At 41.3% G+C, this 13,181-nt stretch overlaps 1 protein-coding gene across 1 annotated transcript in view; it reads right to left on the bottom strand.

Annotated features, from left to right (window-relative positions):
• Positions 1-2,606: 2,606 nt before the first annotated feature.
• The window catches only part of LOC133536553 (PHD finger protein 24-like), a 38,545-nt gene continuing 27,970 nt past the window's right edge, over positions 2,607-13,181 (bottom strand). The window contains exons 2-4 of the mRNA XM_061877182.1: positions 7,744-8,153; positions 2,702-2,860; positions 2,607-2,636 (exon numbers count right to left, since the gene is read on the bottom strand). Of these exons, the coding sequence (XP_061733166.1) occupies positions 2,607-2,636; positions 2,702-2,860; positions 7,744-8,151 (597 nt within the window). The 5' untranslated portion in view covers positions 8,152-8,153. The remainder of the gene's footprint in view (positions 2,637-2,701; positions 2,861-7,743; positions 8,154-13,181) is intronic.

Raw genomic sequence — 13,181 nt, forward strand, 5'->3', positions numbered from 1 at the left:
GGCAGAGGACTACAGTTCTAGTCATATTTTGCCAGAGGACTACAGTTCTAGTCATATTTTGCCAGAGGACTACAGTTCTAGTCATATTTTGCAGAGGACTACAGTTCTAGTCATATTTTGGCAGAGGACAACAGTTCTAGTCATATTTTGGCAGAGGACAACAGTTCTAGTCATATTTTGGCAGAGGACTACAGTTCTAGTCATATTTTGGCAGAGGACTACAGTTCTAGTCATATTTTGCCAGAGGACTACAGTTCTAGTCATATTTTGCCAGAGGACTACAGTTCTAGTCATATTTTGCCAGAGGACTACAGTTCTAGTCATATTTTGCAGAGGACTACAGTTCTAGTCATATTTTGGCAGAGGACTACAGTTCTAGTCATATTTTGGCAGAGGGACTACAGTTCTAGTCATATTTTGCAGAGGACTACAGTTCTAGTCATATTTTGCCAGAGGACTACAGTTCTAGTCATATTTTGCCAGAGGACTACAGTTCTAGTCATATTTTGCAGAGGACTACAGTTCTAGTCATATTTTGGCAGACGACTACAGTTCTAGTCATATTTTGGCAGACGACTACAGTTCTAGTCATATTTTGGCAGAGGACTACAGTTGTAGTCATATTTTGGCAGAGGACTACAGTTCTAGTCATATTTTGCCAGAGGACTACAGTTCTAGTCATATTTTGGCAGAGGACTACAGTTCTAGTCATATTTTGGCAGAGGACTACAGTTCTAGTCATATTTTGCCAGAGGACTACAGTTCTAGTCATATTTTGGCAGAGGACTACAGTTCTAGTCATATTTTGCCAGAGGACTACAGTTCTAGTCATATTTTGGCAGAGGACTACAGTTCTAGTCATATTTTGGCAGAGGACTACAGTTCTAGTCATATTTTGGCAGAGGACTACAGTTCTATTGTAGCTGAGATAGGCGCCAGCGCCCCCCGCTACCCCGAAAGGGAATAAGCGGTAGAAAAATGGATGGATGGACTACAGTTTCTAGTCATATTTTGGCAGAGGACTACAGGTCTAGTCATATTTGGCAGAGGACTACAGTTCTAGTCATATTTTGGCAGAGGACTACAGTTCTAGTCATATTTTGGCAGAGGACTACAGTTCTAGTCATATTTTGCCAGAGGACTACAGTTCTAGTCATATTTTGCCAGAGGACTACAGTTCTAGTCATATTTTGGCAGAGGACTACAGTTCTAGTCATATTTTGGCAGACGACTACAGTTCTAGTCATATTTTGGCAGACGACTACAGTTCTAGTCATATTTTGGCAGAGGACTACAGTTCTAGTCATATTTTGCCAGAGGACTACAGTTCTAGTCATATTTTGCCAGAGGACTACAGTTCTAGTCATATTTTGGCAGAGGACTACAGTTCTAGTCATATTTTGGCAGAGGACTACAGTTCTAGTCATATTTTGGCAGACGACTACAGTTCTAGTCATATTTTGGCAGACGACTACAGTTCTAGTCATATTTTGGCAGAGGACTACAGTTCTAGTCATATTTTGCCAGAGGACTACAGTTCTAGTCATATTTTGGCAGAGGACTACAGTTCTAGTCATATTTTGCCAGAGGACTACAGTTCTAGTCATATTTTGGCAGAGGACTACAGTTCTAGTCATATTTTGCCAGAGGACTACAGTTCTAGTCATATTTTGGCAGAGGACTACAGTTCTAGTCATATTTTGCCAGAGGACTACAGTTCTAGTCATATTTTGGCAGAGGACTACAGTTCTAGTCATATTTTGGCAGAGGACTACAGTTCTAGTCATATTTTGCCAGAGGACTACAGTTCTAGTCATATTTTGCCAGAGGACTACAGTTCTAGTCATATTTTGGCAGAGGACTACAGTTCTAGTCATATTTTGGCAGAGGACAACAGTTCTAGTCATATTTTGGCAGAGGACTACAGTTCTAGTCATATTTTGGCAGAGGACTACAGTTCTAGTCATATTTTGGCAGAGGACAACAGTTCTAGTCATATTTTGGCAGAGGACTACAGTTCTAGTCATATTTTGGCAGAGGACTACAGTTCTAGTCATATTTTGCCAGAGGACTACAGTTCTAGTCATATTTTGGCAGAGGACTACAGTTCTAGTCATATTTTGGCAGAGGACTACAGTTCTAGTCATATTTTGCCAGAGGACTACAGCTCTACCAACCGGTATAGCTCGGTTGGTAGAGCGGCCGTGCCAGCAACTCCAGGGTCGCAGGTTCGATCCCCGCTTCCGCCATCCTAATCACTGCCGTTGTGTCCTTGGGCAAGACACTTTACCCACCTGCTCCCAGTGCCACCCACACTGCTTTAAATGTAAAAAATTAGATATTGGGTTTAACTATGTAAAGCGCTTTGAGTCATTAGAGAAAAAGCGCTATATAAATATAATTCACAATTCACATTTTGGCAGAGGACTACAGTTCTAGTCATATTTTGCCAGAGGACTACAGTTCTAGTCATATTTGGCAGAGGACTACAGTTCTAGTCATATTTTGCCAGAGGACTACAGTTCTAGTCATATTTTGGCAGAGGACTACAGTTCTAGTCATATTTTGGCAGAGGACTACAGTTCTAGTCATATTTTGGCAGAGGACTACAAGAAGTACACAATAAACCAGTAGTCCTGCAGAATTTCAGAGCACAAAAGTGAGGGTTCTTACACAATAGTAGCAGCTCCAGCCGGGTCACGGTGTGAGCCGTGTCCCGCATCTCCTGCAGGGCCTCGGCGCGCAGGTAGCCCAGCTCACTCAGGCAGCCGTCATGGAACACCCGGGTGCAGATCTTGCACGGGTACAGGTCGTCGGCCGTCCACACCTCACATACGTCGCACATCTCATCACTTGGAGGCTGAGACAACAAATAATCGGGAATACAAGTGTTATCAAAGTTAAAGTAGCAATGAATGCCACACACACACTAGGTGTGGTGAAATGTGTCCCTCTGCATTTGACCCATCCCCTGGGAGGTGAGGGGAGCAGTGAGCAGCAGCGGTGGCCGCGCCTGGGAATCATTTTTGGTGATTAAACCCCCAATTCCAACCCTTAATGCAAAGTGCCAAGCAGGCAGGTAATGGGTCCCATTTTTAAAGTCTTTGGCATGACTCGGCCGGAGTTTGAACTCACAACCTACCCATCTCAGGGCGGACACTCTAACCCAGGGGTGTCAAACTCAAATACAGAGCGGGCCAAAATTTAAAACTGAACAAAGCCGCGGGCCGAGGTTGAACAAATTAAACCTTTAATAGGGACCCAAACAAGTTTTGCATTGAATATTGACCAAGCAAGGCTTATATAACTTTATAGTGACATGCAAAATCCAGTTTCAAAAAAATAATAATTAAAAAATACCAATAGCATATTAAATTAAATAAAAACACAAATTTAATACCTTTTTTCGGCAGCGGGTTTGAGTTGGTGGTAGCGGGGGGTGTATATTGTAGCGTCCCGGAATTGTTAGTGATGCAAGGGCTTCTGGGTACTTGTCCGGTTGTGTTTATGTTATGTTACGGTGCGGATGTTCTCCCGAAATGTGTTTGTCATTCTCGTTTGCTGTGGGTTCACAGTATGGCGCATATTTGTAACAGTGTTAACCTTGTTTATACGGCCACCCTCAGTGTGACCTGTATGGCTGTTGACCAAGTATGCCTTGCATACACTTGTGTGTGTGTATGAGCCGCATATATTATGTGAGTGGGCCGGCACGCTGTTTTTATGGAAGAAAAGCGGACGTGGCGACATGTAGAGAACGCCAAAAGCAGTGATTTTACGGCCTGCCCCCAATATTATTGTCCGGGTGGAAATTGGGAGAAATTCGGGAGGGGCACTGAACTTCGGGAGTCTCCTGGGAAAATTGGGAGGGTTGACGAGTATGAATATTAGCGGTGAATGTGGTGTCACAGCGACGGGCCAGCTCTAATGTTTGATTGATATTGCCTCAAGGGCCAAATGAAATTACACGGTGGGCCAAATTTGGCCCGCGGGCTAGAGTTTGACACACATGCTCTAACCACTCGGCCACCATGTTGTCATGTTTGTGTGATCATGTTTTTTTTTTAGTCATGTTCTGTTAGTTTTTTGTACACTCAGTTCCTGTTTTTGCACTTCCTTGTTAATTTTGTTTCCATGACTACCCATTAGTTTTCACCTGTCCTCATGTCTCGCACCTGTTTTCACTGATCATGTCACTGCTATTTAAGCCAGTTTGTTTCTGTTGTTCATCCTGGCAACATCACCTTCTACCACCACCTATCACCTGCTACGCACCTTGTAATGTACCATGCCAAGGATCCATGTCCCGTTCTCGTTCCGTTCCAAGTAAGCTTTGCGTTATTTATGCCATATTGCAAGTTTTTTGTTTTATGTTCATAGTTTTGCCTTAGTGCAAGTTTTGTTTTCACTGCAAGTTTTTCTACCTCCTTGTGAGCGCCTTTTGTTTGTTCCTGTTTTGTAGTTAAGATGTCTCTACCTTCACGCCATCTCCGGTCCAAGTTCACTTGCATCCCGGGAAAACAACCACCCCAAAGTCCACGTATTGACACATGTAGGTTTTAGTTGATTTTGTGGTTCAAATTTTCATCTTTATTAATAAAATAAGACATCAGATAAGTCTAGTAATTAGTTGTTGGGTGTCTGCAATAGGGCCCATTGGCGGTTGTTTGATGCCCTAATTGCTTCTGTTTTAGCTTGAGAGCCCGAGAAGGACAAGCGGTAGCAATCAAATGATGGATATAAATACCGTATTTTTCGGACTATAAGGCGCACTTAAAATCCTTTCATTTCCGCAGAAATCAGCAATGTGCCTTATAACCCGGTGTGCCTGATGTACAGAATCATTTTGGTTGTGCTTACTAACCTCGAAGCTATTTTATTTGGTGTAGATATGTGTAGATTGCAATATGAAGCCAGTAAACAACACCAAAACTTTAAATGTTCCATTGAGAATTTAGAACATTATTCATATACTTCTTATAAAAACCTCGTTTCCATATGAGTTGGGAAGTTGTGTTAGATGTAAATATAAATGAAATACAATGATTTGCAAATCCTTTTCAAGCCATATTCAGTTGAATATGCTACAAAGACAACATATTTAATGTTCAAATTCATAAACTTTTTTTTTTTTTTTGCACATAATAGTTAACTTAGAATTTCATGGCTGCAACACGTGCCAAAGTAGTTGGGAAAGGGCATGTTCACCACTGTGTTACATCACCTTTTCTTTTAACAACACTCAATAAACGTTTGGGAACTGAGGAAACTAATTGTTGAAGCTTTGAAAGTGGAACTCTTTACCATTCTTGCTTGATGTACAGCTTAAGTTGTTCAACAGTCCGGGGTCTCCCCTGTCGTATTTTACGCTTCATAAGCGCCACACATTTTCCATGGGAGACATGTCTGGAGGTCAGGCGGGCCAGGAAGGTACCCGCACTCTTTTACTACAAAGCCACGCTGTTGTAACACTTGGCTTGTCATTGTTTTGCTGAAATAAGCAGGGGCGTCCATGATAACGTTGCTTGGATGACAACATATGTTGCTCCAAAACCTGTATGGACCATTCAGCATTAATAGTGCCTTCACAGGTGTGTGAGTTACCCATGCCTTGGGCACTAATACACCCCCATACCATCACAGATGCTGGCTTTTGAACTTTGCACCTATAACAATCCGGATGGTTATTTTCCTCTTTGTTCCGGAGGACACCACGTCCACAGTTTCCAAATATAATTACAAATATGGACTCGTCAGACCACAAAACACCTTTCCACTTTGCATCAGTCCATCTTAGGTGAGCTCGGGCCCAGCGAAGCCGACGGCGTTCCTGGGTGTTGTTGATAAATGGCTTTCGCTTTGCATAGTAGAGTTTTAACTTGCACTTACAGATGTAGTGACCAACTGTAGTTACTGACAGTGGTTTTATGAAGTGTTCCTGAGCCTGTGTGGTGATATCATTTACACACTGATGTCGGTTTTGTGTGTGTGTGTGTGTGTGTGTGTGTGTGTGTGTGTGTGTGTGTGTGTGTGTGCGTGCGTGCGTGCGTGCGTGCGTGCGTGCTCCTTTTTTTTTGGTGTAAATCACTTTGTGTTGCCACTAGCCTGCACATAAAACATACTATACAAATACATTCTGGTTGATTGATTGATGTATTGAAGTTATTTTGATGGGCTGTGGACAACACCTGAGTGTCATCACCTGACCTGCTTGAATCACAGTAAGCCAGGTGCAGAAGATTAGTTAAGATCACGTTGTTGACTAATTCGAAAGTAATTATATGTTCCTACTGCCTTCATTAACATCCTTGAGGCACTCAGCTGTTTTATTAATGAAAATAACCACATGACGCTTGACTGATTAACACCAGAAAAAAAACGCTTCAAACACGACTGTGTTTTATCTTTTTTTCAACACCGCATGACAAATTTTAGAACTCAAGGATGACACTCTAGCCCATCTCTTCTTATTGTGACATTACTCGAACAAATACAACCCACTTTCTTCATTAAAATGACACTCAGGTCTTGTCATTTTGAAGGAGCCGATTTAACACGGAGCATGAATGCAAATATAATTTGTAACCATGGGAACGCACATGCCAATCAATATTTGAGCACTGGGATTTAGTAGTCAAGCTACGGTGGAAAGATGCTGTGTTTTGTATCCTGTTGTGTGCACAATGGTGTTTGGAAGACTTTCTCAGTAATCTTTTTAAAAATAAACATCCTTTCCAACGCTACAGCTGAATTGTACAAATATTGAGTGGCAATAGCTTGCAATGTCAGGACTTGGCTGGAAGTGCTTGCTTTGAGTAATAGACGGTGTCCAACTCAAGACACACTAAAGGTCACACAATTTCGGATATTGGAATTTTTAATTGATAGAAAGACCATTTCCTAATGAGACGTGTGAGGAGCTGCATCATTTTCTTGACCTGTTTTGAAGAGACTGCCCTCCAAGCAAAGTGACAGAATTGTCTGTACAGTTAACGAAGGTTTAATGTTGGCTAGTGATCGTTTCTTTTTGCTCTAGGACAGGCTTGGGCAATTACTTTGACTCGGGGGGCCAAATTTAGAGAAAATATATGTCTGGGGGCCGGTAAATATATATATATATATATATATATATATATATATATATATACAGTATATATATATATATATATATATGTCTTGATTGAATTATCCAGAGAATAGTGCTCGATACCATGGTAGAGCGCAATATGTAGGTGTGGGAAAAATCACAAGACTACTTCGTCTCGACAGAACTGTTTCATAAGGGGTTCCCTCAATCATCAGGAACCCCTCATGAAACAGTTCTGTCGAGACGAAGTAGTCTTGTGATTTTTCCCACACCTACATACATGTATATGTGTATATATATATATATATATATATATATATATATATATATATATATATATATATATATATATATATATATATATATATATATAAACTATATTGCCAGAAGGATTGTGAATGATAGGCATTATTTAAAAAAAAACATGTATTTCCCTCTTGGGAAGAAAAAAGCCCAGGCCCCTCTGAACGGCGTGGAACTTAGTCGAGGAAACCAGATCATTGGCTGCTGTTGCCATGGAGACTGACATCTTACAAATACCTCTTTAAACCTACGCCTGGGGGACTTATTATTGTGTGTGTAAACTAAAGTAATTCTGCTTGTCTCTTCTCTTACACTAGTTCTTACTGATTGTACACGCCACCATCAAGTGTTACCTGTTCTTTCTTTGCCAAGTCCACCTCCGAAGGTTGGTCGTCATCGGCGTCCCTCTTGGGCCGCACAAAAGCCGGCGGTGTGAGCTGGTGGCTCTTCTCCAGATCTTCCGGCTCCACGCCTTTTCCGTCACGCAACCTGGACCAGGACTCCTGGTTGACCTTGCACTCCTCCCGAGGAGCCTGCTGGGAGGTGGACGGGCTCTCTGGTTCCCCTCCCTCTCCGTCCTCGGCGGTCTTCTCCTCGGGACCGCTTGAGGTTTTTGCCGGCACGCTACCGTCCTCTGCTTCTCCGTCTGCCGGCTTGACCACGGCCGGGCGATCCTTGATGCCGGCCTGGAAGGCTGAGACCACGGCAGTGCACCTCTGCACCTTGTCCACCGGCTGCTTCTTGGACATGAGCACGCCCATGACTGCACACAGACACAGCGGAGAAGTAACAACATGTAATTAAAGCTGCAAGCAGCGTTGGTCGGGTCCGCCTTTGGCCGCTGCCAAGCCCTGGTCTAAGTCAGACCTACATAGAGGTCTTTGTTTCATGGCTCTACGACATTCCTAACAGAAGTTACAAGCAGTTTTGTCTGGGTTTTTTCCTAGGGGGCGCTGGAGCGCAATTTTGACATTTGGTTTTGTTTTTTTATTAGATGGCAATTTCACCAGTCCTGATGTGTGTGTAAAATTTGGTGAGTTTTGAAGCATGTTAAGGGGGTCAAATTACAGATCAGCGTTTCTGGATGTTGTTGATAAATGGCTTTCGCTTTGCATAGTAGAGCTTTAACTTGCACCTTGAAGCATTTTAAGGGGGTCAAATTACAGTTTAAAGAGGCAAAAATTACATTTTTTAGGAAACTTTGCGCAGGGGTTCTTTGAAGGCGCGTAAAATCCAAACCGGAGCAGTTATCAAAACGTTGTTGGATAGTTTTAATCAAAAGGGTTAAATCTCTCTCCTGTGCGAGTTTGAAGCCGAAACGACAAACGCACTCGGAGGAGTTTACGTTTGAAAAAGGTGACGGGTTTTTACAAAACTTTTATTTTGAAGGGGTAATTTTTAACTTCCTGTTGATTTTTGACGAAGGATGTCAATTCTCTAAATGTAGGTCTAAGTGAGACCTACATAGAAGTTTTTGTTTCATGTCTTTCTGGCATTCCTACTGGAAGTTACAAGAATTTTGTTTGTGTTTTCTTCGTAGGAGCAGTTTTTGCTGTGTTTTATTCAAAAATTGCGCTAGAGCGCATTTTTTTAATTTTGGGGTTTAGATTTTTCATTAGATCGCAATTTCTGCCAGTACTGATGTGTGTGCCAAGTTTAGTGAGTTTTGAAGCATTTTAAGGGGGTCAAATTACAGCTCAAAGAGGCAAAAATAGCATTTTTTGCGAAAATTTTGCTTTGAATGAGTTTTTGCTAAATTTCTGTTGATTTTAGGTATAGAAGTTTCCAATTGGAAATGTAGGTCTAAGTCAGACCTACATAGAGGTTTTTGTTTCATGTCTCTACGACATTCCTAATGGAAGTTACAAGCAGTCTGTTTTTTTTTTTTTCCTAGGGGGCGCTAGCGCGCAATTTTCATTTTTGGGGTTTGGTTGCTTAATAAGTTGGTCTGCCGCTCCACACATAAAACGCACAAGTTTCAATAGGGTCCTTGGCCCATGGCAAAGGACTCCTGTGGAGTCCTTTGCCATGGGCCAAGGACCCTAATGAGTAGGCTCGTAAAATCCTTTCATCTCATCAAAACATACATTTCCATATCACCCACGCACTATGGAAGTATACTTCTTTATCTTGACTTTTCAGCACTGTGCCTGCAAACTGTGAGCCGTTTCCTGATTTTAAAAGCAAATGGCCAGATAAGATTGCCCTGCGGCTGTACCACTCTTGTTGGGGGATGGGAATCGAAAACCGGGTGTTGTTGAGTGTTTCGATGTTATCAATTCCAATGCCGAAGTTACTGTATTTTCTAGGGATGTCTTCCACTAAAGAATTTCATAGTCAAATCCTAGTCGCCTGATTTTGCCCATCATTGACAAACAGTCAAATTTATGGTGTTGTTTTTTTTCAAGTCAGTATATACTGACTGGTCAATTGTTGTCAGTTGTATCACATAGATATTGTCAGGCTCAAACACTGATGACATCTATAAAACAAGACAAAAGGCAAGGAATCAAACAGAGACATAATTCAATTTGGACTCAGATCTGAGGAGATTGTACTCCTCCTTCTTTATTTGACTTTCTCCCCCCTCCTTCCCGCAGCTGCTTCCTGAGGGAAGTAGGTCGTAAACAGTGTTGCCTTTGGTTACCGAACAGTTTGAAGAGAGTTCGTCAAATAGTTCAAAAAGAGATGCATAAAATAGTTAAAAGAGATTCCCATAAAATAGTTCAAAGACAGTTCCATAAAATACTTCAAAAAGAGTTCGTAAAATACTTCAAAAAGAGTTCCTCTGGAAGTTGGGCAGATCCTGTCATCTGTCCGCTTTGAGGTGCCAGTGGAGTTTTACCAGCCTTCTTCTTGGTTGGTTTCAAAGACAGCCTTTTGTCTTCTTGTCAGGAACAAAATGTAATACAAAGTTTTTTGTGATAATTTAGAAACAATTATTCTAACAGATATGCTCTAGTACAGGAGTTTTTAACCCTTTTGACCTCGGGGGGCCAACTTTGTACGCTATGTTACTTCTCAACCGAACAAAGTTTATTCTAATTGACTTGTTTACCCTCACTTTTGCTAAATGAGAATTGATTAAGAACCAAATTGTAAAGCAAAACAGAAAATGGTGTCATATATATATATATATATATATATATATATATATATATATATATATATATATATATATATATATGGAGTCGCCACGGATAGACAGACAACATTCACACTCATATTTATACACTCTACAATGTGATGATGAATAAAAAATAAAAAATAAACTGTTTTTATCTTACACATGGTGCCAAAAGGTGCAACAAAATAGCACCTGCAAACTGTAAAGGGGACCTTAATTGGATAGCGAGTGATGTATTACCTCCCTAAAATTATTTCCAATTAGCCAGGGAGTGAGTTCCTTCCCAAATGCTTCCATCTTTAACCTGTAGGTCAAATCTGAGCAATTAACTTCCCGGATGAAGTCACCTAATTAATCAGTAAAGTAAATACAGCGAGAGATGTGAGAAACTTTTCAGACCCTGCAGAATACACAGCACCAGTCGCCACAATTTAAGATTCGTGTTCAAATAATTTCTACCATACTTTGTATTTTTTTATCTTGATTCGAGTAAAGACTTGTTTGATGTGTTTTAAAAAAATATATTTTGTGTGTTAAGTTAATGGATAAACACAACATTTTTATTGTCAAATTTGAGCATTACTGTCTTTGGAAGCATTAAAAAAAATGTTGGTCGGCGAATAATAGCCGGCAGGAAAGTACCGGGATAGCGAGCGCAAAAAAGGGAAGGCTCCCGGATTCTTATCCGGCGTCATATAGAAATATTTGTAGTGTTCAACGTGTGAGACAATGCAAATTGAACAATAAAAAAAAAACTAATGACGGTTTGAATTGGTCCAGGTTATCGGGGACTGTTATTACTGACGGACAGGTGTCGGGGTGTGACTGCAGCCAGACACGTAAGAAAACCCTCGTCTCCATGGCAACATCTCTGTCGCTTTCACTCATTTGCCGCTTTTTCACTAATGCAGGGGTAGGCAACCCAGAACGTTGAAAGAGCCATTTTGCACCCAAATAACACAACACTGTCAAGCGGCATTCATATAAAACTTGCGGGCCGAACTAACATTAAACTTTCATATTGAGGTGAGGGCCGCGTGTCTGAGACCCCTGCCTTACAGCAACCGCTACACAGTATTATTATGGTGCGTTTCGCAATATTATGCAAAACCAACTTTTCTTACCTTCTGGTACCTGCTGATGTGTATTTGCAATCTGCATAAGTCCTGAAAATGTGCGCGCCTCCGCCATTGTAGTCCGTGTGGACACCGTAGTCATAAACTTCTTCTTTTTCAATATCTTCTTATATGGCATTCATCTTTCGCTGTTGATATTTGTAATATAAAGTAACGTAAAGTTCTCACTTGTATTTGTCAGTAAACTAGCTATCAAAGCGCAAATAACTGTAGTGGGTTTACATAATTCACCCAAGGAACATTAGTTATTAGAGGGTTCCGCTCGGACGGTTTTTCACGCGACACATTTCCGCTGTTATTGATTGAAGTAAAGTCTGAATGTCATTAAAAAAGTTAGCGGTGGGTGTGTATTGTAGTGTCCTGGAAGACTTACTGCTGCAAGGGGTTCTGGGTGTTTGTTCTGTTGTGTTAATGTTGTGTTTTGGAGCCGATGTTCTCCCGAAATGTGTTTGTCATTCTTGTTTGGTGTGGGTTCACAGTGTGGCGCATATTTGTGACAGTGTTATAGATCTTTATGCGGCCACCCTCAGTGTGACCTGTATGGCTAGTGACCAAGTACGCCGTCCTTGCACGCTACACCGCTACAACAAAGATGACGGGGAGAAGACGCTGTCAAAGGTGAGCCACGTAAATAAGACCGCCCGCAAAACGCCGCATCCCGCAGAGATGCTCAGAAAGCTACTTGAAGATGATGTGTAAAACCTAATCTATGCAACATTTTCACCAAAGAACCACCATTACATGTTATGTAGACCACAACAAAGTGATTTAAATTTAGAAAAAAAGTTATAATATGACCCCTTTAATGCGCCTTATTATCCATATGAAAAAAAACCTGAATAGACCCGCTCATCGGCAGTGTGACTTTTAATCCGGTGCGCCCTATGGTCTGAAAAATGCTGTATATCTCATTAGATGCATGTTTTAAGGGTCCGGTGCCCTTTGATTACGCTGCTTCTATTCTTCCCAAGATTGTTGGATGCTGGTAATTTGCATATGAATTTAGACCTTTATCAGATTATTATATTGGAGCAACATGCAGCCGTCCCTCGTTACTTGGGAGAGCTTACTGTTACTATTGCAGCTGCGTTATAAAAAAAAGGTGACGTCCAAATCTTGTTGACCCTGACCCGGTCAAATGGAAATTGATGTTATTCAGGTGGATTATTCAGTCGCGTATTCTCATTTCTTCTTTTGTGAGACCACAAATTCCATTATTGAACAAAAAGGCGCCGTCGCGTATTCAAGTTGATTACATGTAGTTAGGGGACATGTTTCTTTGCTTTGAAATTCAATCCCATCCATTTTCACTCCCTGTAAGTGCTTGTATCAAATTGTATCTCATCTATTGGAAGTGAAATGGGAGTCATTCTTGCTCTCTTCCCCCCGAGCTACTCTAAGAGCCTGTAGGCCTTTTATTTGGTCCGAAGCTGCCTGAACTCCTGTGCTTCAAGGACGATGCGTACCGGAGACAACACTCATCTCTATCAAAGATATATGTGTACAGGTTTCGGTCCTTAGTGTTTCG

This window comes from Nerophis ophidion, linkage group LG17, assembly GCF_033978795.1.
Source record: "Nerophis ophidion isolate RoL-2023_Sa linkage group LG17, RoL_Noph_v1.0, whole genome shotgun sequence".
NCBI lineage: Eukaryota > Metazoa > Chordata > Actinopteri > Syngnathiformes > Syngnathidae > Nerophis > Nerophis ophidion.